Raw genomic sequence first — 27218 nt, forward strand, 5'->3', positions numbered from 1 at the left:
TTGCCCTGCCTGCTGCCAGGCAAGGGGACAGTCAGGGACCGCTCCGGCCTGGGCGCTGGCACTGGTTTCCCAACCCCTTCCCAGGCACACCGACAGAAAGTGCGTGTGAGCTTGCAGCATCTATTTGGCTTTCATTAAAAATTACCATTTATTTTAATTTCCTGGGAAATCAATCCTCCCCCGAACAAACAGCTTTAATTACTGCCTGACTCAGCGGCAGGAGAGAGCGGTTTGCCATCTGCCTCTGGCAGGATCCCTCCTTGCCAGTGCTTGTCCCTCCTTGTCACCGGCAGTACCGGCAAGCCAGAGCCTACAGTCGGCCAGTGAACCCGCTGAGGCTTTGCTAGCCAGAGGAGACAGGTTCTGGGGAAAAATATGGGGGAAAATAGCTGTGACCAGGCAAAAAGTCCCCGGGAGGCTGCACAGAGAGGGCTCCTGTCCCCCACTGCCCTGCAGGTCCCAGTGGTGGGACCAGTGGGGACAGGGAAGCACAGGGCAAGGGGAAACCTGTTACTGGGAGAGGAAAGGCCTGAACGGAGCAACTGAGGTTCCAAATTCAGGTGGTTTTGCTTCAGAGCGGCTCAGTCTCAACATGATCCCTGCTTCGGCGTTTGGGTGGTGCTGGAAACGCTTGTCCATTTGTTGATATAAAAAGCAGGAGTGTTGCTTGGCAAAGACACCCGTGTTGCTCACTCTCCCCTAATCACGAAGGCAGCAAGCAGCTGGTAATGGCAAAGCACCTCCTGCCCTCTTCTGAGGATTTTTTGGGGGTGTTTAGGATTCTTTGAAGTGTCCCTGTGTGCTTTAGGCAGGGCGCTTTTCCCTATAGCGGCCACCTCCTTGCACCCTGCCCCAGCATCCTCCCGGGAGACAGCAGCACGCCGTAAGGAAGCGGGATAGCTCTGTGGGAAAAGCACGTTCCCGTGCCACAGCCCTGACGTGCCTTGGCTGGTTCTCGCTGCAGACAACCGCTGCATGGACCGGAGGTTTCTCCCCACCCGTGCCAAGCAGCTGGTGGCCCTGGCCAGCTTCCCCGGTGCCGGCAACACCTGGGCTCGCCACCTGATCGAGCTGGCCACTGGCTTCTACACCGGCAGCTACTACTTTGATGGGTCTCTCTACAACAAAGGTGAGATGGGGCTTTGTTGCCAGGGGTGCGCCAGTCCCATCTGAGCCGGGAGAAGGTCCTGGTGCCATCCCTTGGGTCTGCAGGAAGGGGAGGGCAGAGCCGGGTGCCACTGATGCTGCTCCATGGGATGGTTTGGGCATCGCGTGTGCCCTGCCCATAACCTCCCTGTGCTGCCCACTAACCTTGACCAGGACTGATTTGGGGCAGAACTGGGTTTTCTCCATCACAGTGGTGATTTTTAACCCACCGTGGGAGTTGGAACTTTCTAGAGGAGGAACCGGAGCAGCTCCAACCCTGGCAAACAAAGCAATTCCTGAGTTTTTTGCCCCAAGAAAAGGCCAACTGGGGTTTTTGATCAGATTTCCCCACGAGCTTGGCACTCTTGTCCCAGGATGCATAAAGTAAGAAGCAAAAGAAAGCCACAGCTGTGTGGTGAGGAGGACTTGTGCAGCCTTCCAGCTTCAGGATTTGGGAGCAGGTGGTGCTGGTGGCACCAGTATCCTGGAGAACAAATGTCCCCATGTGCTTCCCAAGTAGCTGCAGATAAAAATAACAACATGTCAGCACCCGGGGAACACCAACACCCAAATTAATGAATATTCACGGCTCAAAAAAGCTCTGATGAGCTCATGGGGTGGGGTGGAGGAGGGAGCTGATCTCATTTGCCTGTTCTCCTTGGGCTGAAGGGTTTGGTGGACATCCATCTTCCCATCCTGGGTGACACAGGTATTTGCCCAGTAAATATTTAACGGAGGAGGGATGCTGTTGTTCCCTCTGGGGCAAAGCAGCAGTGCTCTGCCTACCGTATTGGTGCCAGGGCCGACAGCACGTGGGCTTTGGGGACCCTGAATTAAGCAGCGAGGATAAGTTTCAAGCCAAAAAACGCTTGAGGCAGGCATGAAGCTTTTTCAGGCAGAAGCCAGTTCCTCCCAATAACCCACCAGATTGCAAGGGGGAAAGAAAACACCAGTTCCCCCCATTTTATAGTCATTTACAATAGTTTTATTTGTAGATCTTGAAGGTTTCTCCTGCTTTTCCTTCCCCTTTTGTGGCTTTGAGAGGAAATTCTCCTTCCCTCCTTGGCCATGGTGGCGCTGGGATCTGTACCTGGGGTACCCACGTAGCTGGTGGGGTCTGTACCTGGGGTACCTGTGCAGCTGGCCGGGGTTTGTACCCACGGTACCCCCTAAAGCCCTGCTTGCCTGACACCAAATGCAGCAGCACCCATTTCTTCAAGATTTGCCAAATTTAGAGATGCTCTGCGCTGACGGAGGGAGCCTGGAGTCTATCAGCCCCCGGCCATGGCACCCACCCCAGGGTGCAGCTGGCATCACACCTCCCATGGGTGGGAGCATCCTCCGGGCAAAAGCCTCGGGGAGGTTTTGCTCATCCGACCGCGCATGGGTTTCATGTTTATTCTGGGCTGAACGTGTCGGAGGGGCCCGGAGGTATCCAGGCAACTGGCAGATTAGCCATCACGTCCCTGCGTCGCACAGCATGGCTGCTGAAAGCAAATTACACATCTATAATTGATGTAGTACAGCTACTTACAGCTTATCTCCCTCCTCGGCTCAGCTCTGCTGCTGCCGCCTTGTTCCCGGGTAGTTTGGGTTGTGCTTTGCAGGGGATGGGGGTGCAAAGGGGCTGAGCGTGATGCTGGGCTCAGCCCCAATACTCTGTGCAGGGGCACAAGGGATGGTGGTCCCCTCTCTGGACCCCTCTACGGCATCACTGCAGCCCATCTGCCCCGAGCACGGCTTTTTTCCTCTTCTTAATTTATTGGGAGAGTTTAAACACTGGTCAGGGAGATTATAGCTATAAAAATATGTTCTTGACCACCCAATACAAGCATAAAGTACATTAATGCAGTATGCAGTTATTTAACGGGCTGTGCAATATCAGGCTGTTGCAGACCCTCTCGCTGAGAAGAGCTGAGCATGGCCGGGGAGGAGGCAGCCCTGCTCGGTCCCCATGCCCGCTACCCACCCTCTCATACATGAATTTCACGGGACTCATAACTTGGGAAAATAAATGATTTCCATCTGGGAGAGGAATGCAAATTCTACTTCAAGCCCCATCTGCTTTTATCCGACTCTATTTTGCAACCCGATATCCCCGCATCATTCCCTTTCCCCAGCTCGCTTTTATTATTTTTATTAACTCAGGCACCCACTCACTCTGTCCCGGCAGGGTTCAAGGGTGAGAGGGACCACTGGCGAAGCGGGAGGACGATTTGCATCAAGACTCACGAGAGTGGCCAGAAGGAGATCGAATCCTTTGATTCGGCCATCCTGCTCATCCGAAACCCCTACAAGGCTCTAATGGCAGAGTTCAACCGCAAATACGGGGGACACATCGGCTTCGCGGCTCACGCCCACTGGAAGGGCAAAGGTAGGCTGGTGGGCTTGGCCACCCCCGTCCCGCTCCCACAGAACCCGGGTGGGCGAGCTCCAGCCTGGCTGCTGGAGCCATAAAGCTGTTGGTAAAGCCCAGCAGTGCCCAAGTCTGGTCCCCATGGGGGAAGTGTGGGCTGTGCCACCCCTTTGGAATCCCTGTGTTGGAGGGATGCAACCAGCATGACCTGCAGCATCATCTGGCACAGCTGATGGCTCCTGCATGGACGGGACGGGACGGGATGGGATGGGATGGAACAGGATGGGATGGGATGGAGAAATGAAGATGCTCGGCTCTTCAGTGTTGGGTCACAAGGGCAGCAGCAGAGAGAGGTGGCAGTGCCTGGGGACACAAGTCTGACAGCAGCCTGGTGCCAGCGGGGAGGGGATGGGTAGGGGGAAGTGATGTTGCCCCTGTACTTGGCACTGGTGAGGCCGCCCCTTCATGACTGTGTTCAGTTTTGGGCCCCTCACTCCAAAAAGGCCATTGAATGACTCGAGCGTGTTCAGAGAAGGGCGACGGAGCTGATGCAGGGTCTGGAGCACAGGTCTGATGGGGAGCGGCTGAGGGAACTGGGGGGGTTTAGTCTGGAGAAGAGGAGGCTGAGGGGAGACCTCATGGCCCTCTACAACTCCCTGAAAGGAGGGTGCAGAGAGGGGGGATGAGTCTCTTGAGCCAAGGAACCAGCGCCAGGACAAGAGGGAATGGCCCCAAGCTGTGCCAGGGCAGGGTCAGACTGGCTCTTAGGAAGGATTTCTTTGCAGAAGGGGTTGTTGGGCGTTGGAATGGGCTGCCCAGGGCAGGGGGGGAGTCCCCATCCCTGGAGGGGTTGAAGAGTCGGGTTGACCCAGCGCTGAGGGATCTGGTGGAGTTGGGAACGGTCAGTGTGAGGTTCATGGTTGGACTGGAGGAGCTTCAAGGGCTTTTCCAACCCAGATGATTCTGGGTGGGCAGGAGCCTGAGGACCCAAACTCTGCCCCTTCTTCAGAGCAGCTCTTTGAGGCCAAGGGCAGCTAGCCTGAACGCAAGGAGAGGTTAAAATAATAACAGGATCCATCAGACATCATCCATCACCTGGTGGGTGCACATGTCGGTGTGGGGCTGCAGCATCTCCACGCTGCCAATGAAGCGGGGTCCCAGCAGGACCACCCTGCCTGGGGGGGTCAGGAGGGGATGGGCAGCCCTGCTCCCCAGCAGAGCCAGCCCTGCCACAGGCAGCACCCAGGGGGTGGAAATAAACCCTGTAACTCCCACAGGTCCTGCCCGTTGCTGCCAGCTCACCCACCTGCCTCCATCTCTGCCTGTCCAGTGCCATCTCACACACCCCCAAATTTCTAATTAGCAGGAGGAAGGAGATCCCCTCCAAGCCCTCGTTATCTGTCCTTCCCCAAGGCGGAGGCACAGGAGAATGGGCCCAGCCCTCAGGGAAGCCCCCAGCCCCTCTGCCGTGCGGTGGCAGCCGCCAGCCCGTCCCTGTGGACATCAGCAGTGGCAGGGTGTTATTTTTGTGCACCCAGCTGCTCTGGAGACGCTACCTTTCCCACACAGAGGCGTAGTGTGGAGGCTTGTTAATTATAGCAATTTACAAATTGCTGTTGTGGAATTGACTTCATTGGAAAGAGTTAAAATATTTAGCTTGATTGAACATCTGCTACCCTTAATTCAGAGTTTATTTAAGGGGAGCTTTTGCTGTTGTTGCTGTTATGTGCCTGGATTTCATTATCGCCATGTGCTTGCCGTGCCGGAGATGGCCCAGCCCCACTCCCCCCCCCCCACCCCATCCCATAAAACCAGGGAAGAGAAACATCCCACTCCTTCCTCAGTGGCTTTTCTCCCTAGACAGGTCCCTGGGCTGGCATCGCCCCTGCCGTGGAGGGGTACGAGCCTCTTGCTAGATTTTTATCCTCATGTGCTGCACCTCAAAGCACAACTACAAACTGCAGATACAGCTGGGGGCGGGAGGGGGGGAAGGGATGCAGGACAACCCCACGGGCACCCTCCTGTGCTTTCCAAGTCCCAAACCCCCTCGGCCTGTCCAACACTTTGTGTCCCCAAGAGTTGGGAGGGAGGGGGGCAGGCGGAGGGGACCCTTCCCTCCACCCCAGCACGGTCCGATTTGGACCCACATCAGAATACATCACCAAATTCTTTCCAGAAGATGTACGGTGTAATTAGCTGATGGGTTAATTGTCAGGTTAATTAACCATTGGATCAACTTGCTTGGAAAGATGGAGATTTTCCATCACTTGAGGGCTTTAATCGGGCTCGGAGAGTTGCTGAGAGCTGTGGTTTGGCACTGGGGAGGGGTCAGAGCCCCCCATTTTTGCTCAGCTTGTGGAGGACCCTGACTGTGGAGCCCAGGGGTCCCTGTGGAACCATCAGCACCCACCCTGCCCCCCCACCAGCGCAGGAAGCAAACCCTCAGCGGGGACAGCTCGTTTGTGCCAGGTTCGCAATTAGCGCTCAGGTGTGTGGTTAAATAAATCATCCAGAGAACAAAAAAAAGGGATTACAGGCGAGTAATTAAGAGAGGGTAGGGGGGTCCCATCCCAGCCTTCCCTGCAGAAAGCCCCTTGCTCCCTGCAGCGCGGCTCTCCAAACTGTTTACTTCTCTCAGGAACTAATTTTGAGGCAATTTTGGAAAAAAAGCAGCTGGGCCCTCTCGCCAGCCTTGCCCACAGCTGCCGGTGCTGGGGGGGAGGCTTTTCCTTCCCCCTCCCCATTGCCAGCCCTGCGTGGAGCCCGCAGAGGCTGCGGGCGCTGTGAAACCCCTGTTTGGTTCCGTGACATTAATTTTACGATATCCCTGGAGCGGTTCCAAAGCAAAGTTTTATGTGATATGATTACACAAGGTGAATTGTCCTGTATCTGTTTAATGAAACAGATACTGTGTTTAATGATTCTTTGGGGAATTAAATACAGTTAAGCTATTAATCAGGCATTGGTTTCTGGGGGAGGACAAGAGGAAGAGGCAGATACCCAGAGCTTTTATGCGTCATGGGATAGATGTATACGGCACTGCCAGGAGAGTTGTGGCTTATAATTGATGTTTCATTATCCCTTTTATCACCTGATTTTTATGGGAGGATCAATTAGCAAGAAGGATAATTGAAAGATTTCAGCAGGGAGCGGCCCTGAGATGGGGGATGTGGGAGGATACGGCGGGAACACCCACTAACCTCTGCTCCTTCCAGAGTGGCCAGAGTTTGTGGCAAACTACGCACCGTGGTGGGCTACCCACACCCTCGACTGGCTGCGCTACGGCAAGAAGGTGCTGGTGGTTCACTTCGAGGACCTGAAGCGGGACCTCTTCGTCCAGCTGCAGCGGATGGTGGGGCTGCTGGGCATCGCCGCCTGCGAGGACCGGCTGCTCTGTGTCGAGGGGCAGAAGGATGGCAACTTCAAGCGATCCGGCTTGAGAAAATTGGAGTATGACCCCTACACCCCTGAGATGAGGAAGATGATCAGTGGCTACATCAAAACGGTGGACACGGCTCTGAAACTCCAAAATCTGTCAGGGGTCCCGGATGATTATTACCCGAGATGATGGTGACGAGGGCGGGGGAACCTGACCCTGCGTGGCGAGGAAAGGCTCGGTCTTCCCGGCCTCTGCCTACTTCCACCCAGTGGGTGGCTTTTCTTTTAAGTCTCCATCTGCTGCTATTAGCTGTTAATCAACTCCCTGCATGAGCAACGAACGGTCCCCAGCCATCGCTGAGCTTGCTTGGCCAACACCGATGCGGACCCGGGTGCAGCGGCACCGCTGAGGGGATGCAGGTGCCTTCCCCACCGCAGGATTCCTGCTCCATCCCGCTCCTGTTTGGGCTGCCGCAACCCTCCTTGGCAACGCAACGGGTTATTTGTGCCCAACCCTTGGGGGGACGCCGCGTTGCTTGTGCTGTGCCTGACACACACCCCCCGCCACCCCTGGCACTGCCACGGTGCTGCAGGAGCTGAGCTCCCCCGGGGTGAGTGTCCCGAAATTTCTCTCGCTCCTTGGCCAGCCCTGGAAGGCTGCTGCCCATCCCCAGATGGAGCCCATCGCCCTTCCCAAGGGAGGAGAGACCAAGGAGGGGGTTGGCACCGCATGGGCGATACTTGCATGGATCCCAGTCGGAGGTTATGGAAATCAGGAAGGCTGCACCGGGGAGAGTGCTGCGTCCCAATGAGGTGGCTCTGTCCCAGCCATGCACCCTCCCTTGGTTTCATGGGGACCCTCCCCGAGCCTGGGGACAGGGGGTGTCCCCAGGGCAAGGCTGGTGTCCCCAGCTGCTCTGTCTGTGCGGTCACTGCTCCAGCCCTGCTGCGCCAGGGAGGGGCCCATGACCCCCACCCAGGGGGGCTGTGGGTGGGAGCCACCCCCATGCCTGAGGGTGATGCTTGAGAGGGTAATGTTGGCCCTGGACAGAAGAGCTTACAGGACCCACAAGCTCGTCCGTGCCTCATTTCAAAAGTTTACGAACCAGAAGAGCTCCCCAGAAGCAGTTTTGGGGGCCGCGAGCAGGGACCGTGCTCCAGCCCAGCCACATCAAACCCCCGTGGCAGTGGGGAGCAATTCCCGGGGCTGTTTTAGGTGTCCCTCCAGCCGAATCCAGTCCTGCGACAGGTCCCCTTGCTTTGCCCGCACCCTCGCCCGCTGCCTGCCGACGAGCAAGCGAAACCAAAGGATCTCCGTGCGCGTCGGGACGATGCCGTTCGCCAGGCTGGCTTTGTGCAGAGCTGCATGCGGTCCCCAGCCGTCCCTCCCTCCCTCCCTGTCCTGGCTTTGCCGCAAACAAGCTCCCTCCCCTCCTTCCAACCTGCAAGTCCCCTTTGGATGTAGGTGCAAAAGCCATAATATTGTACGCAGCCTTTTCTAGAGTTAGGTGTTCAATGATTGGCTTTTAACTCTTGATCTTGATAGAAATACATGCACAGGTTGAAATCTAGAGACACCGCTCAATCTATATTCAAAGAGAGAGAAGAAAACTCCACGGAGAAAAAGGAGAATTTAAATAAAATATATTTTTCTAATGTGCGTGCGGAGCGGACATGGGCAGCGATGCCAAGGCTGGGGGGGCTCCCGGTCCCTGTTTCTTTGCACGGAGGTGGATGAATGTGTTTATAGGGAGCAGCTGCCCTGTTTTTAACTCTTCCCTTGACAAACGGCTGGAGGTTTTCTAGCAGAGCGGGTGAGCCCTGTCCCGGCAGTGGGGATCGAGCTGACCCCACGCTCCTTCGCTCACAGTGGCCCCGGGGCTGCCTACCTCGGTCAGAACAAATCCTCAGGTCAATCCAGCTATTAAAGGAGAGTTTTTGTTGCTATTCTGCCTTCCCGTGTGTTTGTGGGGCCACCCCAGCACCCTCCACCCATCCCAGACCAGGGGCTGGATGTCCCCCGGGACGTGGGAGCGACCTCTCCCCCTGCCTTTAATCCCATTAATGGTATTCCTGCATCTAAACCACTGACAACGCAACCAAAGTGACTCCTTCTTGGGGGTTTTATTACTTTTATAGTGTCCTTAAAGACAGGTTTATTTGGCTGCATGGTGGGAGCGGGGAGATTTACTGCAGGCTTTATTCCTGTTGCCTCCCGTCCTTCCTCGGCTCCAGAGCAAGAGCAGGCTCGGTGCAATTTATCTCTTTTCTCTTGGCCGATCACCGCCTTATCTGGAGTTGGTGAAATCCCATTTTTTTTTAAAAAAAGTGTTGGGTTTGCAGCAATCGAGACGCACGCCGAGCGTGATTTGTTCTGACAGGCATCATCTGAGGAAGGGGCAGCGTTTCCTCCTGCCCCTTAGAAGTAACTAAACCCAAAGAGCCAATTAATCTCCAGGATAAAACAATTAAGAGGCACCATCACGTGCAGCCAACATGCTCTGGGGTCCTGGGCTGCAGCTTGTAAGGTGGAAGGGGAGGTGTGGGGAGCAGGGAGGGGGGTTGGCCCAGCACGGGGACCGCCAGCCTGGGGACACCCCCATCCACACAGCCTGGGGGGCATCACCGCCTTCACCAAACTTCAGAGCCGATAGCGAAAGGACAGAGAAAACTCCCTGAGCACCACCAGTGCCAGCTTACCTCTTTTTTTTCTCCCCACTGTGGCTTTAAGGTTCACTGAAGCTTAATGCTTTTATTTCACCACAATTGCTTTTTTTTTTTTTTTCTTTTTTTAATTTGCAATGAAATGGAGCAATTGGACGTCACTACCTCCCCGTAAGTGTGTGCTGCACATCTGACTGCACACACACCCCACACCCACCCCCCGGCCTTAGGAGGGTTGGTGCCTTTGCACAATCACTGTCCTGCCAGCACCTGCTCTCCCCACACACACAGCCAAGCCACAAGCAGAAGCCGAAGGTTTACGGCTTATTTTATTTCATTTTTATTTATTTATTAAACGCCAGGCTATATTTTTACCACACAGGACTGGCATGCAATAATAAAATTTATATTCCTCCTGGAAAAAAGAAGCCAACCAGCCTTTCTGCATCATTTTCATGTGCAAAGCTCTTGACATTTAATAGCCGCCCTGCTCAGCTGCCTCTTTAATGCCATTAGCCTGGCTCGTTGGAGAGCACCGAAATGTGCAGGCAGGGTAGGCAACGCTCCGTGTTTCCACGATGATTTTTAACAGCAGCGAATCTTTCCACTTGACTCAGCCTCAGCGAGCCCCGAGCATCCCTGGGTGGGACCAGGCGGCTCACACGGCCCCAGCGTGAGGCTGGGGGCTGCCAGGGGGGACCTTGACCACCGTCCCCAGCTTTCTGCGCTAAAAATCATCTATTTTCTGCAATCTCTCATCCCCGGGGGTGTTTTCCTGCCTCCCCGGTGCTGGCAGAGGCTGCAGCATCCTCCCTCCCGGGCTGGATGGGTTACTCAGCTGTTGCCCTAGCAACGGCGTCTGCACCAAAACTCCCTGCATTTCCCCCAATTCTGTGTGGGTTTTGTGCTCAGCAGGCCGGTCCCTGCGATGCAGGAGATGATGCTGGAGGAGATGATGCTGGAGAACGGCTCAGTCCAGGGCTCCCTTTCCCAGCCACGGTAGTGGATGCCCCTTTGGGGTGAATTCAGGGGGTTCTGGGCAATGACCCCAGTGATGCAAATGACGCCGGGAGGGCTCAGAGCAGGTCAGAGGGAAGGGGCTGCCCTTCCTCTGAAATTAAATCACACACGAAGTTCATGCTGCTCTTTTACCGGGAGGGAGATAACCCACCGCAGCAGCATAATACAGAAGCTGCGACAGCACTTTCACAAAAGCTCTATAATGTAGGAGAGAAGCGAGTTATAAATCTGAGCAGCAGTAATATTCATCCCTGACAAAAGGAGCATGTTTATTTATCGGCTTTACTGTTTTCTGTAAAATTTACAGTTGACAATCTGCCTGAATGCAGCAGAGATAATTTAAACATGGCTCCAACCCGCCTGGCATTGAGGAAAGGGAAAGGGTAACATGTTTATTCTTTTTTTTTTTTTTTCTTAATTCCAATTCCAAATAAAGGCAGTGATTTATTGGAGAAGGAAAGCACAGCTTTATTTCGGGGCCGTGACAGCTAATTGAAAAAGAGCAGTCATTAAGGACGGTAATGTGTTCCACAGAAATGATTTTGGTCTATTCTGGAGTAATTTCCCAACCGCTTGTGTGAAATGAGACCCAGCCCCAAGTTTTGGGGCCCTGCGGGCGGCAGGTAATTATGGGGAGGCAGCAGCACGGAGGGGGCATGGAGAGGCACGAGGAGGGTTTGGCATGCGATGGGCTTGGGGGATAAGGAGAGGGGGGGTAGCTGTAGCTGGGGAATGGGGTCCTGGGCTTGTAGATTGGGGTCCTGGCATGGGGATGGGGGTCCTGGGACAGGGGTTGGGGTCCCAGGGCTTGACAGGGGGGTTCTGTAGGGGGGTGTGGGTCCTGGAATGGGGGTCAGGGTCCCAGGGCTGAGCAAAACCTGCTGCTCTTCTCTCCCGGCCATGCCTGACCTAAAATCACGATCCCCACGACAGCCTTAATTGCAGGTCTCATGGGGATGGTGGTGGCTCTGGATCCATTCACCCCTTGACTCTTAGATGCTAAAGCCCCAGTTACCGATTTCACCACCTCTTGCCCCAAAAGGGCCCCAGACCCCAGCTGGGCGGCTGCCACCACGCCGGCACAGAGCAGGGCTGGCTGTGCCACCCAGACCCAGAGCTGGGGCTCCCACCGAGCCCCTTCCCTCGATGCTAATTACAGTTTTTGCACGTTGCCCTCGAGTTGGCCGCGGTGTCATTAGCCTCCTGCCGGCATTAATCAAGAGGACAGCGTTAATTCATAGCTAAGGACAATTCCCAGCTGAGCAGCGAGTCTATCAGTCCCCGCAAGAGGGAGGTGGACTGGGGTCAGCAGGACGCTTCCAAGGACCCACAATTTAATATATTGGCCCTTCCCATCACTGCAGGGGACTGCAGCCGACATGGCAGCGCGAGCTTTCCTCCCCTGGATGAACAAAATCCCCGGCACTGCAAAAAAAGGAGAGCTGAAAGGCTGCATCTTCACCCACCCCATGAGATGCCGGGGCTGTGGCAGCGGCTCCTGCAGTGCTGAGGCAATATCAGAGGAATTGGGGCAATATTGAGCTGCATTTCTTTGCCGCGCTGCCAAAAGGGAAAGAAAAAGCTGGATCAGAAGCTCGTGCGCACGGAGCGGTTCTGCTGCTGAAGTTTTATGATGAATATTTCTGCCCTGTTTCTGTTTTGTATATATGCATTTTTAATGCTCTCTGTTTGATCTGTTTACTGCCTGCTTCGACGGGCGACATGGGAACAGAAATCACCGATTTTCCCCGGGGAGGCTCGCTCGGTGCCTGGCGGGTTACGGGGTCCAGCGGACAGAATTCAGGGATTTTTTTCTCTTCCCCATCCTCATCCCAAACCCTGCCGGGATGGGGGGAACCAGCAGCGGGAGGGGATGGAGCAGCAACGTGCTGCTTGTCCTGGAGTGTCTGGATGGATGTTGAGGTGGGGGGGCACCCACTGGGGTGCAGGAGCCAACTCCCTCCCTGCTGCCCTGTGCCCCCAAACAGCTCCAGGGACAGGGTGGGTCACTGGGGGGCTCGTGGGGTGCAGGAGACGGTGGCGAGATGCAGACAGCTCAGCATCTCAGCGCCAGCATTAATAATTCCTCTTTCAAATCAGTATAACAGAGCGTTTGCCAGATCTTATCTGACAGACAGAATGTTGGGCTGACAGGAATCCGGGAGGAGAGGCTGGCGGGGGGGAGCAGACACCGGCCCCCGCTGCCAGACTCAGCGCCACATGCAGGCACAGGGGAAATGATGCTCTTTCAGCTGCTTTTTTTTTTTTTTTTTTGCACAGATACTTTTGTTTTCCCCCCAAAAAAGCCATTTGGCCTCTTCAGGGACAAATTAAAGGGGAAAACGCACAGAGAGCATCTTTGGAAGATCTCCTACATGAGAGGCTTGGAGCACCACGCTCCCATCTGAGCCGCTGGCTCCTGGTCAGAGAGACCCAGCCCCGCATCACTGTGCCCCTCTGCTCCCGGCTGCTTTCCTGCAATCCTAAATTTAACGCCACGGATGAGGAATACACCCTGGAAAGCAACAGCTTACTGAAAAGCCCTGGGATCCTTCCCGCTCCACGCAACAAGCTTGAGCAGGTATTTGTATGTAAAACGGGTTTTTTATTAAATAGGCAAACAGCTACAAAGACAAACTCAAATATTAGGTTTCCCAAGCTGTCATTATAATGATGATTTAACCCAAGGTTATGTACCAAGCCATCACTTTTTTTTTTGGAAAGCTGTTTGCGGTAATAATAGATGGGCTTGCAAAATCCAGCCATGAAAATTAGTGAGGAGCATCCCTGCTCCAGCACGGACTGGGAGTATCACGGCAGCGGACCAAGGGGGAATGGTATGGCCCTGGGTCCTCGAGGGACGCCGGCTGCCCAGTTTCCCCCCATCCCACACTGCCCCCAAACCCGTCCCATGGCAGGGAAAGGTGAGCCCAGACACACAGGCTGTTCCTGCCCCAGCTCTTCAGCTGCCCCAAACCCTGAGCTCAAAAAGCATCAGTGGCTGCTGGCTCTGGGGCGCACCCCGTCCCCCAAACGGGTCTTGGGCTCCTGCCCTGCCCCTGCTCGTTCTGCATGTCCCCCTCACCTCCTGTCCGTCCGTCTTGTCTGACTGCTGATAGGAACCCTGCGACCTTCCAGCAGATAATTAAATAGTGTGTAACATGAGCGAGGGGAGCCTCCTCCCACCGCCAAAGCCTTCCTCCCCTGCAGCCTCCTCGCTCAAAGCATCTTCCAAGGCTATGGACTGTGGCTCAGCCTGTCTGTTCCCAGCCCCTCAGGGATACAGAGATGCCTGCGGCTGGGTGCTGGGTGCCCTGCAGCCACCCCATGCACTTGAGAGCAGCACCCAACAGGTGACAGTCACCAATCTGCCATAAATTTCCATTATAATCCCCATCTCCCCGTTGTGTTCCTTTCTGGGCTCAGGCTGGACACCTTTTGTTTTCAGGATAAATCCCCCAGCCCTCTGCACTCCACTTTTAGCAGACTGGATCTGCAGCATCCCCTGCAACACTGGTGAAGACTGGAACCTCCCTGCCCCGGTGTGGGGGAATAAACATGCCACCATCCAACAGCACCAAAACTGCAGACAAATGCACCAGAATCATCAGCATCCCCATCCCAGGGGCGATGCAGGCAGTGCCTGGAGCTGGCAGCGCCGGGCAGGGATGCTGCAGGCAGCACCACGTCCCTCTATTCCCATTTTTTTAAAAAAAAAGCTAAAAATAAATATCTCAGCCTTTGCAGGCACCTGTGAGCAGACTCTCAATTGCCAGTGTGCCAGCCCCTGCACAAAGCTCCCCATGGGCTGGGACCCCCAGGGCCCCCCCGAAATGTCCCTGGTGCCACTGGGGACTGTCCAGACCAAGCTCCAGGGATCGGATCAGCCCCGGCACCCAGCACAGGTGGGGGAGTCAATTGTTCCTCACTCTTCTGGGAGTGAGAGGCTGTAGGTGACACGGAGAAACCAAGACATGAATAAGAGTGACACCAGTGTCATAGTCAAGAAGCCCAAATGGGGAAGGATCTCCCAAATTAACTGTGCATGAAGTTGGATAGGGGTGGTGGCTTGGCCAGTCCTTCACCGCAGAGGTTTGTGTGCAGCGGCAGAGTCCCCCACTGACGATGAGCTTGCTGCCTGGTTGGGAAGAGGCAAAATCTTCCCATAGGTCCAACTGATCACACCAGGGAGCAGCCATCAGTGGAGCCAGTCCCCAGGTCGACCTGGATGCAGGAGGAGACAGCAGGTCCTCCCCCACGACCCCACTCCCCAGCCCATGGACCTGCTCCCCGGTGCCACTTTGCACGGAGCCACTGGGACTCACAGCCCCAAGCATCAAACCGCTCTGCAAAACGCATCATGTGAAACCCCATCAAAGTGGGGTTTGTTCAAAAGACACTTCAGATGAATCTTTCCCTCTTTTTTCTCCCAGTTTTCCATGACGGTGACGCTGTGCATGAGCCCAATCCCCACCCTGGCAGGTGGCCCTGGGTCTGGATCACTTAGAAGACACATGAGATTTCCCGGTTCATCAAGGTTGGGATATTCAAGCCCCTCTTATGAAGACACTTCCTGGGAGCTCTTTGGGAACAAAGTGCTCCCAACACAGTTAAAAACATATTGTGCGAGTACCAATACACTTTAGAACTTTAACGGGAGTAGCTGTATGCATACATAGGAAGACCATCACCAGTTTTGCCATAGCAGGTATCATCCATGGCCAGTGCTCACCCAGCCCATCTCAGGAGCCTGGCAGTGGGGGTTCCTTCCCATACCCGTCCTCCACCCCATCTCCCCATAACTGTGTCTCTGGAAATGGCAGGAACACCCTTGCCAGGCCAGGCAATGCATAGATTTGATAGGAATGCCCTGAAATGTTTTCTTAAATAGTTTTGTGCAATCTTTGCAATTGCAAAGAAAGGCCGTTGTATCTCTCCACGTGCACAGAGCGCTGGTCTCCAACATCTGCCAGCCCCCAGGCAGCAAGACCAGTCAAAGAATGCGCTATAGGACAGCGTTGGACCATGCTCGTCTCACACCAGGGGCCACCGCAAGGGTGGCCACCATCATAGTGATGGGCATGGGCAACACTGGAGGACTACGGCCTCCTGCAGGCATCCAGGTTGAGTTAGAGGACTGTCGTCTCCTTTTCAGTCATTGAAGACATCTTAGAGAAGCTCCTGTGAACGATGCTGGAGTGGCCCGTCTCCTCACTGAGGGCGTTCACCAGTCTGGAAAGGATGGTGACCTTAAACTTCTTAAAGTCCTGGCCCATGAAGACGTAGAGGACGGGGTTCATGCAGCTGTTGGAGGCAGCAAGCGCCGTGGTTAAGGGGATGCTGATCTCAAACACGGAGTGAGGGATCATGTCAGGCTCTGTTTCCAGGAGGTTCAGCAGGTGGTAGGGACTCCAGCAAAGGAAGAAGGTGACTATAATAGTGATGATGATCTTGAAGGGCTTTTTGGACTTGGCGAGACGGTTTCGACGCAAGTTGAAGACGATAGCGATGTAGCAGAAAGTGATGATGGTTATGGGAAGGATGTACCCAGCCAGGAACCTGGTGATGTTCACTGTTCGGTGCCTCATTAGTGCCAGGGCTTGGTAAGACTTATTCCTGGAGAGGGAAAAGTTGCTAAAACAAATCACAGAGTTGCGGGCTTGTGCTGTGTCTCGGAAGACGAGAGACGGGCAGCTCATAATGATGCCGACGGTCCAGATAATCAAGCAAACTAAATACGCCAGGTTGGTCGACCGATGGTTTTGAGACCAGACAGGAAAAACCACTGACACGTAGCGATCGAAGCTGATGGTGGTGAGCAGAAGGACACTGGTGTACATGTTGAGGATGAGGAGGAAGGAATTCAACTTGCACATGACTGTCCCAAAGATCCAGTTGTACCGCATGGCTGTGTAAGCAATGTTTATGGGCAGGAAGATGTTGAAGAGGAAGTCGGCGATGGCCAGGTTGAGGAACCAGATGGCATTGACCGACTTCTTCATCTTCAGAGTTATGATTGCGATGACAAGGCCATTCCCCAGGATGCCCAACACGCAGGACACGCTGTAGATGACGACGGAGAGAATCCTCGCAACATCCTTCGGGTCGTGGGACGGGTCTGTCCACACGCTGCTGGTCTCCTCATAGGTGTAATCTGGGTAGTCGCTGTAGTTATCGACATCATCCAAGTAATTGGACAAATTGGAAAGCGCCATTATCTGTAAATAAACTACAGCCTGGTTAGTCCCGGGCTCTCCGGCGGGTGATGTTTCTGTGTGTGTTTCTGCTGAGCAAACACATGGTGTTAATCACAGTGAGCACAGCCCATGGGAGGGACACTGCCCACCCCCCAGCACGCACGGGCACAAGAGGCCATGGAGAGAGGGGACAGAGCACACAGGTACGGGGGATCCCGTGGGGACCCCGCCGCTGGCCCTGGAGGAAGATGCTCCCGCGGCTCCTCACTGGGTTTCCACCCCCTGACCAAGAGACATCAGCTCCCTGCGCCACAGGACGTGATTCAGTCCCTTGTCTCCACCAGGATGTGGCTGTAGCCTCATCCTAAAAAAAATGTCTATTATCCGCCTACTTCCAGGGGAAAAACTAGGCCAATGCTTATTAACAGCTCATTAACAGCTTTGAGACCTTCCAATCTGCAAAATATTATGGCTCTTCTCTTTTTTTTCTCCCAAGCACCCAGAAAATCAGACTGAAAATCCAGCATTGCAGCCCACCAGGTGCCCCACTGATGCCAGGCACCCGGCAGTGGGTCCCAGCCTCTCACCTCTCCTCTCGGCGCGGCGGTGGTGCTGGGCGCCCGGCGGGACGGCGGGAAGAGACGGCGGCTCAGCGTCCCACGGCACAAAGGCAGCTCCCTCCGCACGGGTCTAGGGACGGAGCTGTAATATGAAAACTGAGATCAAACGAAGGCCACTCACCCTCGGATGTGGGGTTAAGGGAGGAAACAGAAATGCAGCCGCCGCTGTGATTTAACCCTGTGCAGCCTCCCTGGCAGGCTGGTGCGGGGACTGTGCTGGCCTGAGGAACCCCCACCATGGAGCTAGTGAAGTGGGGGTCCTATCATGATCCCAGCAGCTTTCGGGATAACCCAGTACAAAAATCCTGTAGGATGCACTCGGTACAAGCATCCAACCTGAGCCAGGATCAGTAGGTACATGTGAAGAACCCTACAATCAAGCCCACGGTAATTTATTATGAATAATTAAAGCCATAAATATGCGTGAGGTGCCTGGACTCTCATACAGTTATTTCTCTGATTAAATCAGTGCCCTGTGTGTTTTAAAATGTTAATTGCGATAACTAACAGCATCGTTTGCCATAATCAGAAGCTGGTCTCCACCAGCCACTTAGAGCCCTGCGTTAAATGAGTTCAACCACTCCCCTGTGAACAGTCACGGGAGGGTTAAAGCCAAGAGCCACCAAAGCCAATTAGCAAAGCCCAAGCACGCCAGAGCGAGCCATGGCGAGAGGGGCAAGAGCTGTGTGAACCCGGGCATGGGGCATCGCACCTGACCTTGTCCTTGCGGGAGGGACGTGGCTCTGTCCATCCACGCTGGACCCTCTTGTTTTTGGGGAGTTTCAGATCAAAGGTTCCCCTGAGCATCACCCTCCCCTCCAGCCCTGCCTTGAAATCCCCGTGGTGTTTGTGTTGTAACCTATTGTTTCTCCCTGGGCTTTTCCTCTTGTTCCTTCCTGCGATTGCTGCTGCTCCCATCGCTGCAAAATCCCTGGCCAGGGGCTTAAATCACAGCCCCATCGCCTCCCCCCTCGCTGAGCTCCAGGAGCTGATAAGCAGCCAGAATAAATAAACTTTTAGTGCAAAGCTTGTGAATTAGTTTGAGCTGGAAGGAGGCCTTGCCCTGGCAAAACCTTGGTCGTCAAAAGGATGAATTAAAGTTGATGATCCGGTGGAAGTAACAGTATCAGCAGAACTGGTGTTAATGTTCCTGGGTAATGAGCCGCCCCGATCGCTGCCTTTATGGACCAGCAGTTTCCGTGTCATCACCTTTCCAAAGGCAAAGCCACAGAAAGGTGAGGGAGCCCGGAGCCCTATTTCCAGCCCACCCACACCATCCCACTCCATCGCACCTCATCCCACCCCATCCCATCCCATCCCATCCCATCCCATCCCATCCCATCCCATCCCATCCCATCCCATCCCATCCCATCCCATCCCATCCCATCCCATCCCACCCCACCACCCTCAGCCCCAAAGCTCCCTGGGACTCGTTCTGCCACCGGGGAGAAACCCCCGAGAGCGCCACCCGCCTGCCACTGCCACCCCGGTGTCACCCGTGGGGTGAGCGAGGGACCCCCAGGGTCTGAGCACTGTCCCTCACCACCACAAGGTCAGCCAGACCCCGCATTCACTGCAGCGCCCATCAGGGATTCCTGCAGCTTTACAAGCTCCTCTTCCAACTATGCCCACTTATATATTTTTAATGTGAAATCTCCTCTTTATTATTATGTTTTAATCGCTGAGCTCAGCGAGAGCCATGACATTCAGCTTGACATTTCAAAGCTGCATTTAATGGATTATTTATTTGAATTGTCTGTTTATTTTGCTTTTCTCCCCTACCCTCAGCTTGCTTTCTTCTTTTTTTTTTTTTTTTGGCTTTAACATTTGCCCTTCTCAAGGCAGGTGATGTAAAAGAACCCACCCAGACCTCTGCCAGGCTGGGGAGTGAGGTGGCCCCAATCCCCACTTGGGATGAGGGGTGAGGATGTTCGGAGAGCAGCAGGAGCAGCAGGGCTCTGTTTCCCCACGGGGTTTGGCAGATGACGGGTTTGTTTCCAGGGCTGGTGCGGAGCTATCGCAACCCCCGAGGCAGCGGACAGGAAGCTGCTGAACCCATCATGAACCTCCCGAGATGGTTCTGGGCACCGGGAGCTGGAGCCCAGACCTGCTGGAAAATCATCCAGTAAATTCCCACCTGCCTCCCCAAACCCTCCCAAAAATGGAGAGCCTGAGGGGCAGCTGCACAAAACCTCCCCATTTGTCACTGCAAAAAAACTTAAAGTTTGGGGAAAAAAAAGCCCCATGCTCAGAAGCGTGTTTCAATGCTCCTCTCTCTGGGTTGAAAATACCCAGCTTGAGCCAAAACCGCTTCGCTCTCCATTTGGTCTATTCATCTTTGTCCTCCTACCTCAACAAAAATGAGCACAGGATCTACCCAAAATAGCCTTTGAGTCCAGCCAGCCCTGTCATTCCTGCAGCTGTATTTGTCTTGGTACCCGGGGAAGGTTGAGTCCGGCCCGCGGGCGCCGGCCTGGGATTCCCGACGGGCGACTCGCGCATCGGCAGCATCCCGGCGTGTACCGGGGGAGGATGAGGTCAGGGATGTTGTTCTTGGGAAGGCAACAGGAAACGGAGAGAACAGCAGAAAATGTTCAAATCCAGCTTTTCTGGGCAAAAGCTCTTCCGTGGCTGGCCCAGACGGGTGGGGGACGGATGTGACCAGGGAAATGGGGAGAGCTCGGCCGGATCCGCACGCCAGAGCCAGGGCCATGCCCAGGGAGGGCAGGGGATGCTCAGCTCCCTGGCAGCGGGTACTGACCAGGCACGGGGGCTGCCCCAGCTCTCAGCTGCCTGCACCAGGCATTTCTAAAGACAGGCAAGCTGCCAGCGCTGCTTCTGCCTCCCCTGACGCCTGTGGGAAATGCTTTTACTGGGGGTACTGATACAGGTTGGGGGAAAAAAGATAAAATTAAAAAAAAAAAATGAGACCGGCTTTTGAGCACACAAGATCCTGCCTGAGCTGTCAAAGGGCATCGTGCTTTTACCAGCATGATGCTATGAAACGGGGCTGGGACCAGCGTGTGCCTGGGCAGGGGTCCCCACAAGCTCTCCCCCAGTGTTGGGGAAACTGGGGGTGCCCTTGGGTTAGTGCTTGTCCCCCCCACAGCACCCCCAGGGTGCAAGGGACACCCAGGGGCAGGACAGACAAACCCCCCCCGGGAAGCAGGTGGATGACCGGGGGGGGGGCTTTACTCGCCACTGCCAGCCCCTGTGCACTGCACCCCTGCCTGCACCCCTGCCTGCACAGCTGCTGCCGCCCCCAGGTCAGCTGCTCCGCCTTTTTTTCATTTCAGCATTTCCCCTCCCCTCCATCCCAGCAGCGGTTTCCGAGGTCCCAGCGCACCCCAAACCCAAACCCGCTTCCTCCGGCACGCGTGGGGGGAGCGCAGGCAGGCTGCCCACGCAGCGCAGGCAGCCCGGCACAGCCCTGCTCCAGGAGATGGGAATTGCAGGCAGATGTTTGGGGGAAACACATGGTCGCTCATCTGAGGAGCTTCAGGAAGGGCACGGGGCGAAGCAGCATCCCAACATCCCCCCTGGACCGCACTGGTCCCCTCTGAGCCCTGCTGCAGCCCTGGATTTATTTCCCCCAGTAGCAGATGCTGGTACCAGTCCCGTGGGGGCTTTTTGCTCTGGTCGAGCTCAAGTCCCACCCTGAGGGCCAGAATCTGAGCGCAGCGAGCTCCCGTTGCTGCCGGCGGGAGTTTGTCCTGGGGAAGATGCCAGGATGGCACCTGAGGCCACCCCATCCGTCCCTCCGGCACCCACATTTTTCCAGCCTGGGGTCACACGGGGCGGGGGGACGTCCCTGACAGGATCCAGTGTCCAGTGCCGAGGCAGCAGCTCCCACGCTGGGGATTGCCAGAGCTCAGGGTGGGGGGAGCAAGAAAACAAAAGGAATGGGGAAGCAGCTCTGGGTACCTAGCTTCAGTTCACCCTTATTTTAGCCAGCAATTGCCATGGCAACAGCTGCCACGGGGAGAGATGCTGCGCAGCATCCCAGTCCCAAGGATGCCCAGGGATAGAGCCCCAGCCCTCAGACCCCCAAAGCAAAGGGAGGGGACAAAGCCAGTCCCCACAGGAGAAACTGAGGCACCGAGCTCTGCCCCAAGGCTGGCTGCAGGACGGGGGGAAGCCTGAGCCCTACCTGCACCCACGGCACCCGGACACATCCCCGCTTCAGCGCTGCAGAGCTGCCCTCGCCTCCTCACTCCGCCGGGACCCCCACGCCTGGCAGCCTTCGGCACCCCCGGCTGCTCCCTGCAATACCAGCTAAAGCTTCGTCCCCCACCCGTGTGAACAGGAAAAAAAAAGGAATAGCTGGAAAAGGCAGCCTTAAAAAAAGCCGGCTGTGCCCAGGGTGGGACAGAATAACAGCATGAGTCAATGTTTGTCTGGGCAGAGCCGGCCAGGCTGCGCGGGACAGGACGGGTCGGCATGGGATGGGTCTCCACGAGCTGACCCCCGCCACGGTGTGGGGTCACCCCGATGCAGAGCACACCCCAATCCAGCCAGAATTTAACCTCAAAACACAGGTCACACAAGGCTTTTCCCAGGGTGTAACTCCTGCAGGAGCCGGGCAAAGGAACCTGGCATGAAGCACCCGGGTTGTGAAGAGACGCCCCGACAGTAAGAGCCCGGCCCTTTGCTCTCTGTCCTTTCTGTTCTTGTGAGGGTTGAGTATTAAAGGGGAAAATCTTGGGCGTTTGTACTTACACAGGCAAAGATTTTCTTTAAAAAGGGCAGTTTGTGTTTCTGTGCTGCTTAAAATGATTGGAGCTGCTTCCAAGATAATAAAAGTTCTTTTCATCTCCTCTTCTCTCTCTTTTTTTTTTTTTTTTTAATATATATAGGTTGCTATTAATCCTAGGCTCTCCTGGCATTTGCAGGCAATAAAAAGGCCAATAAAACTCCCTTTTTCTGAGCATCCTCCCCACCGCATCGCAGCAGCCCAGGTGGGTGGGACAAGGCATGGAACACTGTGATCCCAGGGGATTTGCATCCTCCCCTTTAGGGCTCCAGGACCTGCCTCAGCCCAGCAAGGGTGTCCCTAACCATGGCCCGGGCTTTATCACGGTCGCTGGGGGACAAAGCCAGCACCGGCCTTGGGGACACAGCGTAGAGGCGAAAGGCAGCAGCTCGCGTGCCACCTGCGGGGCTGCTCCGGCTGCTCTCAACCGCTTGGGATTTTGAGTGTAGAAAGAGGAAAGAAACCAAGAAAAAGGAAATAAATCTGTCCCTCCTGCTGCCGGAGGGACGGACGTGACTGTGCCAGGGCTGGGGGACAGTCAGGGCTGGCAGAGCTCAGCCCCCACCCCCCCCAAGTGAGAAAGTCACCCCGGATCCGCAGGAGCATCCTCCAGCCCCCGGCTCGCAGCTGCGTGCTGCGCTCCCAGCTGCATGCTGATCAGCACGGCAAAGAAAAGCCCCCTGTTCTCCCTGTCCTCACCGGGGGGACACTGCCACACTATAAGGACATCACACACACCCCCCCCCCAATTCACACCCAATCCTCTCCCCTCCGTGCGGCTTTCCCACGTGCAAAGCCACCGTGGGGGCTCCCATCACCACAGGCTGCAAAACCCATCTCCAAAAGAGCTGGGGGTTTTATGGAAAATTAGAAAAAGTAGGGATTTGGGGCAGAGAATGATGGGTGGTGATGACGTCCTGGGTCCCAATGTGTAGTGTGTATCTGGACCCTGGGGATCACCTCCACCCGCTGTCCTCCACCCAAAAACCCCAAACCCACTTTATAATAACAGAGGAGCAAAAAAACCTCAACTGGTTGCAAATCCCTTGAGCAAAGCAATGATTTTGAGCCAGCTGCAGCAAAACCCTCCCTCCCAAATATAGATAAAAATATATAAATTCATACATACATATATATAAACCTGGAGGTATTTACCTGAGCTTGATAAATCCCCCGGTACTTCGAGCACACAGAGCCTGGATTGCACATCTCTGCTTCTTCTACAACCTCGTTAGGGCTCGCATGCAAACGACCCTGGGGTTACGTCGCTTCGGCATCCGAGCAGAGGGTGCCGTGGATATTGCTGAGCTTTCTCATCCCGAGAAGGACACGCACGTATTGCCGATGGGAGGCCACGAGAAAAAAAAAACCCACAGCCGGTGGCATAAACCAGCTGCCAGGCTCGGCGCGGAGTTGGGCAGCGCCTAGGAAGGGGGAAGCGATGCTCGGTGGTAGTACGTGAGAACTCGGGACCTTGGGTAGAGGCACTTTCTTGCATGGTTCAGCTGGACACGGAGAGGGGACGGGGCAGCCGGTGCTGTGTCCCAGCCACCACAGCCCCCGTGCTGCCCGCGGCTGGCTCAGGAGTCCTGCAGGATCCCTTGGGCAGGGTTTGGGCATCCCTTACTGGTGCAAAAAACCCTGTGGTCTTGTTGCTCTTGGTGAGGGGTGAGCGCAGCCAAAGGGCCCCCTGCGATCCGGGCTGGGGGATCTCCACCCCAGGCTGCCCCACGTCGCCGCTCGCCAGGACCCCCACATCCCTGCCCCAGTGCCTGGGCTGCTCTTGGCCTCGCACACGCAGGAGAGGGGTAACCCAAAGCCGTCCCTGGGGCACATGGCAGAAGGGGACCGCGTCCCCCCCCGCCCCGCTTTGCCGTGACGCCCCCTCCATCACGCTCGCCAGGTCCTGCCTGTTCCCAGCTGTTTGTCCAGCTGGGCCTGGCCTCGGCCCTGTGCCGGCGGTGATCCGGCATGGGCTGAGCCTGGATGGCCATAAACCTCCACTCTGAGCCAGGGAAGCCCATCCAGAGGGAGAGAGACACTAAAAATACGGGCACACGAGGCTGGAAAAATCCAGAACCACAACCTGTGCCGGTAGCATCACGGTCAGTCAGAGCCAGCAGCAATCCTGGCACAGAGCCCCCACCCGCTCGCCATCATCAATATCAACTTTTTTTCTGGCTTGTAGCTTCAGCCATGCACAAGGGACTAATCCCAATTTCCTCAGAGCTGGCGGCACCGCAATTTGGAAAACTGCCACCCAAGTGTGACCCAGGGGACAGCAGGCGATGCCCGGCGAGGAGCGGTGCCTCTGGGGAGCTTGCGGTCACGCCATGCCCTGTGCAAGTGGGGACATTAACCCCTGTCACATGTGGCCGAGCTCCCACAGGAGCTAAAAAGAGGAATTGGAGCCCAGGCTGACGTCCGCCTTTGCACAACGCCGTGTTACAACATCCCCCTGCAGCTGAATCAGGAGGAAACTTGCTGATGTGCCCAGATCAGCGGGTCTGGACCAGAGAAAGGAGAAGAGACGCAAAAAGCCCAGACCTCCACACCAGAGATGTGCCAGCTCGGGGGGCTCGTGACTGTCACGCTGGCACCCCACTCCCAGGGCCTCGCAGGACCCCTGGGATGGGGCAGCAGCTCCACGGGGTGCTGGGTGCCAGCAGCGATGCAGAGTCCGGCCAAGCTCGTGGCATTTGGGGCATGTGACAGGTCCCCAGCGGGATGCAAACCTGTTGCGCCCCAATGCGCCCAGGCGACGCAGTCCCCCCACTTCAGTGGTAAACACAGTTCACTCCCAAAAGCAATAAACATGAGAAACATGGTCCGGGCTGGGGTGGGTTGCAGGGGCTGACTCTGCCCCATTGCTCCACCAGCAGAGCCAACCCTGTCCTCTCCCACAGTAACACACCCCAGTCCCCCCAGTATCCCCCTCTCAAGCCTTCCAGTGACCTTTCCAAATACCTCGTGCGGTGCCACGCTCTCCCGCTGCTCCGTGCCGGGGAGGATGAGGTCGAGGTGCCAGGGCCACCCTGTGCCCGGCGAGGAAGAGGAGCCGCTCAGCCCAACCCCACAGCCGAAGGCTCCCTGGGAGCGAGCGGGCTCTCATCCCCGTGCGGACCCCGGTGCAGCGGGGCCAGGCGCAGGCACGGTGCTGCCGGTTTTAAGGGCGAGGGGAGGGGGAAGGAGTGGCGGCAGCATCCATCACCGGCGTTTTCTTGGCAGCACGATGCTCGGCGAGCAACAGCTGGGAGAGGGTGTGACGCCGGGAGCTGGGAACGCTGGCCTGGATCCTGCCGCGACCCAGCACGAGGAAGCAACACGCCGCTTCCCAAGGGGCCTCTTTTCCTGTCCCGTCCCCCCCGGCCGGGCTACCCTAACAAGGGCTAACGAAGCACAGAGGGTCCTGGAGTGATGCCGGCCCCGGCTGGGGACCCTGAGGGGAGGCAGGTGGCTACCAGCCACCCCACTGTGCTGTCCCCACCCTGGGTCACCCGCTGTCCTCCATCACTGCCCCCCCCCCCCCTCGCCGCCCCCAACTCCTTCCAAGACGTTGAGTCACTTCCCTTCGTCAAATCTGGCTCCCAAACACTGCGGCTGCTGCTCAGGGGCTGGTTCCCCCATGGCTTTCATTACCCCCAGGATGCAGCAGCTGCTTCCAGGCAGCACCCCCAGCCCCGCTCACCAGCCCACGGCAGGGGGGGCTCTGCGGTAGCAGCTCCATCCTCCCCCCCAGCCCCATTAACGCATGCAAAGAAACTCTTCTGGGGGGGCACCGAGGGGCTGTGAGAGGCACCGGGCTCCCCCAGGCAGGAGGGACAGGCAAGGCTGGATGCAGGGATGGGGTTTACGGGGGGGACCCCAGCCCCCAGCCCCAAATGGGGAGGAGACCGGGAGGTTTTCCAGGCCAGCCCCCACCCACACGGAGTAGGAGGCTCAGATAACCCCACGCTTGATGTGGCACTGAGAAGAATCCCTCCCCTCCTCACACAGCCCCGACGCTCCTCAGCCACAGCTGCTCCAGCCCTGGCATTTAACCCAGCCAGGAGAAGAGCCAGCGCAGGATTTGGGTCCCCGCGTTTTGGGTGCGAAAGTATCGCCTCAGAGGCACAAGCAGGTTTGGGGGTGATGCCCCCATTTTACTTTCCTCCCTCTGGCAGGACACAGCCCGGGGAAGGAGCAGGATTTGTCCCATTGGGACACACCAGCACCGGCTCAAGTGGCTCCAGTGTTGCCCTGGGTTTGCACCAGCCAGCTCACCATGTCCCTAGCAGAAAGGATGTTCATACATTAAGGGTAATTAATTAAAGTTAATTAATTATCCTTGGCTGTAAAGACAGCCCACAAAGCATCCTACAGACCAAGCCAGCAAGCGGGGAAAAACAAACTAATGTTGTCTCCTTCAGTGTCAAACGCTGCGACTGCAAACCAGGTCCTGGGTGAGGCCCGGAAAGATGCACAGCCCCCAGCAGCACCGGGCAGCACACAGCCCGAGCATGGCACCGGCAGCGTGGTGGGACCTGGGGGCTCCCGAAAACCTGGGGATACTCAGCCAAGGGTGCTCCAGCACGTGGCCTTGCCAAGGGGTGACCTCAGGGCACAGCACCGCAGCGATGCCGTGCTGGGATGACAGTCAGTCCCGCAGCACCGAGGGGTCCTGAGCCGAAACACGGCACAGCCTCAGTTTCCCCAGCAAGGCTGAGCTTTGCAGACCCCACGGCACTGAGGCGGGAGCTGGGCGATGTGCCTGGGCAGGATTAGTCCATCCCTTTGCCACCGAGTCCTTTCCCAGGCACCTGCCACTTCCCCAGGGTGAGGCAGGATGCAGGATCCTGCCCACAGGCACTTATTCCTGCAAGCTGGTGAAGTTAAAAAACACGCTGACTTGGGATAAAATGTCATATCCTGAGTGTCTGCCTTGAGCCATGGTTTGGGGTTTCCCTCCGAGGCGCTCGGCATCGTCTGCTCAGCAAACCACTGCGAAGAGCAGCAGGCTGCGGAAGGACAAACACCCCGTTCCCACGGACGGCGACTGTGCAGAAAAGCCGCGGCGGCGCGGCAGGAGCACCCGCGGGGAACAG

At 56.2% G+C, this 27218-nt stretch overlaps 2 protein-coding genes across 4 annotated transcripts in view; one reads left to right on the forward strand and one right to left on the reverse strand.

Moving 5' to 3' along the window:
• WSCD2 (WSC domain containing 2) overlaps positions 1–8827 on the forward strand; it is a 30328-nt gene extending 21501 nt beyond the window's left edge. Inside the window, exons 7-9 of the mRNA XM_074887452.1 lie at positions 965–1129; positions 3320–3520; positions 6718–8827. Of these exons, the coding sequence (XP_074743553.1) occupies positions 965–1129; positions 3320–3520; positions 6718–7070 (719 nt within the window). The 3' untranslated portion in view covers positions 7071–8827. The remainder of the gene's footprint in view (positions 1–964; positions 1130–3319; positions 3521–6717) is intronic.
• Positions 8828–13148: 4321 nt separating this feature from the next.
• Positions 13149–25240, reverse strand: CMKLR1 (chemerin chemokine-like receptor 1). 3 transcript variants are annotated; one of them, XM_074887052.1, is made up of 3 exons: positions 25102–25240; positions 17349–17463; positions 13149–16782 (listed from the first exon to the last, which is right to left on the reverse strand). In XM_074887052.1, exon 3 carries the CDS (start codon positions 16777–16779, stop codon positions 15694–15696), a length of 1086 nt encoding a protein of 361 aa, XP_074743153.1. In that variant the 5' UTR covers positions 16780–16782; positions 17349–17463; positions 25102–25240; the 3' UTR covers positions 13149–15693. The 3 variants fall into 3 exon arrangements, with proteins under 3 accessions (XP_074743153.1, XP_074743155.1, XP_074743156.1); XM_074887054.1 differs by lacking the exon at positions 25102–25240 and adding an exon at positions 23290–23372; XM_074887055.1 differs by lacking the exon at positions 25102–25240 and having other exon boundaries at positions 17349–17589.
• Positions 25241–27218: the final 1978 nt, after the last annotated feature.

Source organism: Strix uralensis, chromosome 17 (genome assembly GCF_047716275.1).
Source record: "Strix uralensis isolate ZFMK-TIS-50842 chromosome 17, bStrUra1, whole genome shotgun sequence".
Classification (NCBI taxonomy): domain Eukaryota; kingdom Metazoa; phylum Chordata; class Aves; order Strigiformes; family Strigidae; genus Strix; species Strix uralensis.

Bases quoted from the DNA above. Each gene is read 5' to 3' on its own strand.
- CMKLR1 (XM_074887052.1), bottom strand. From the start codon at position 16,779: ATGGCGCTTTCCAATTTGTCCAATTACTTGGATGATGTCGATAACTAC.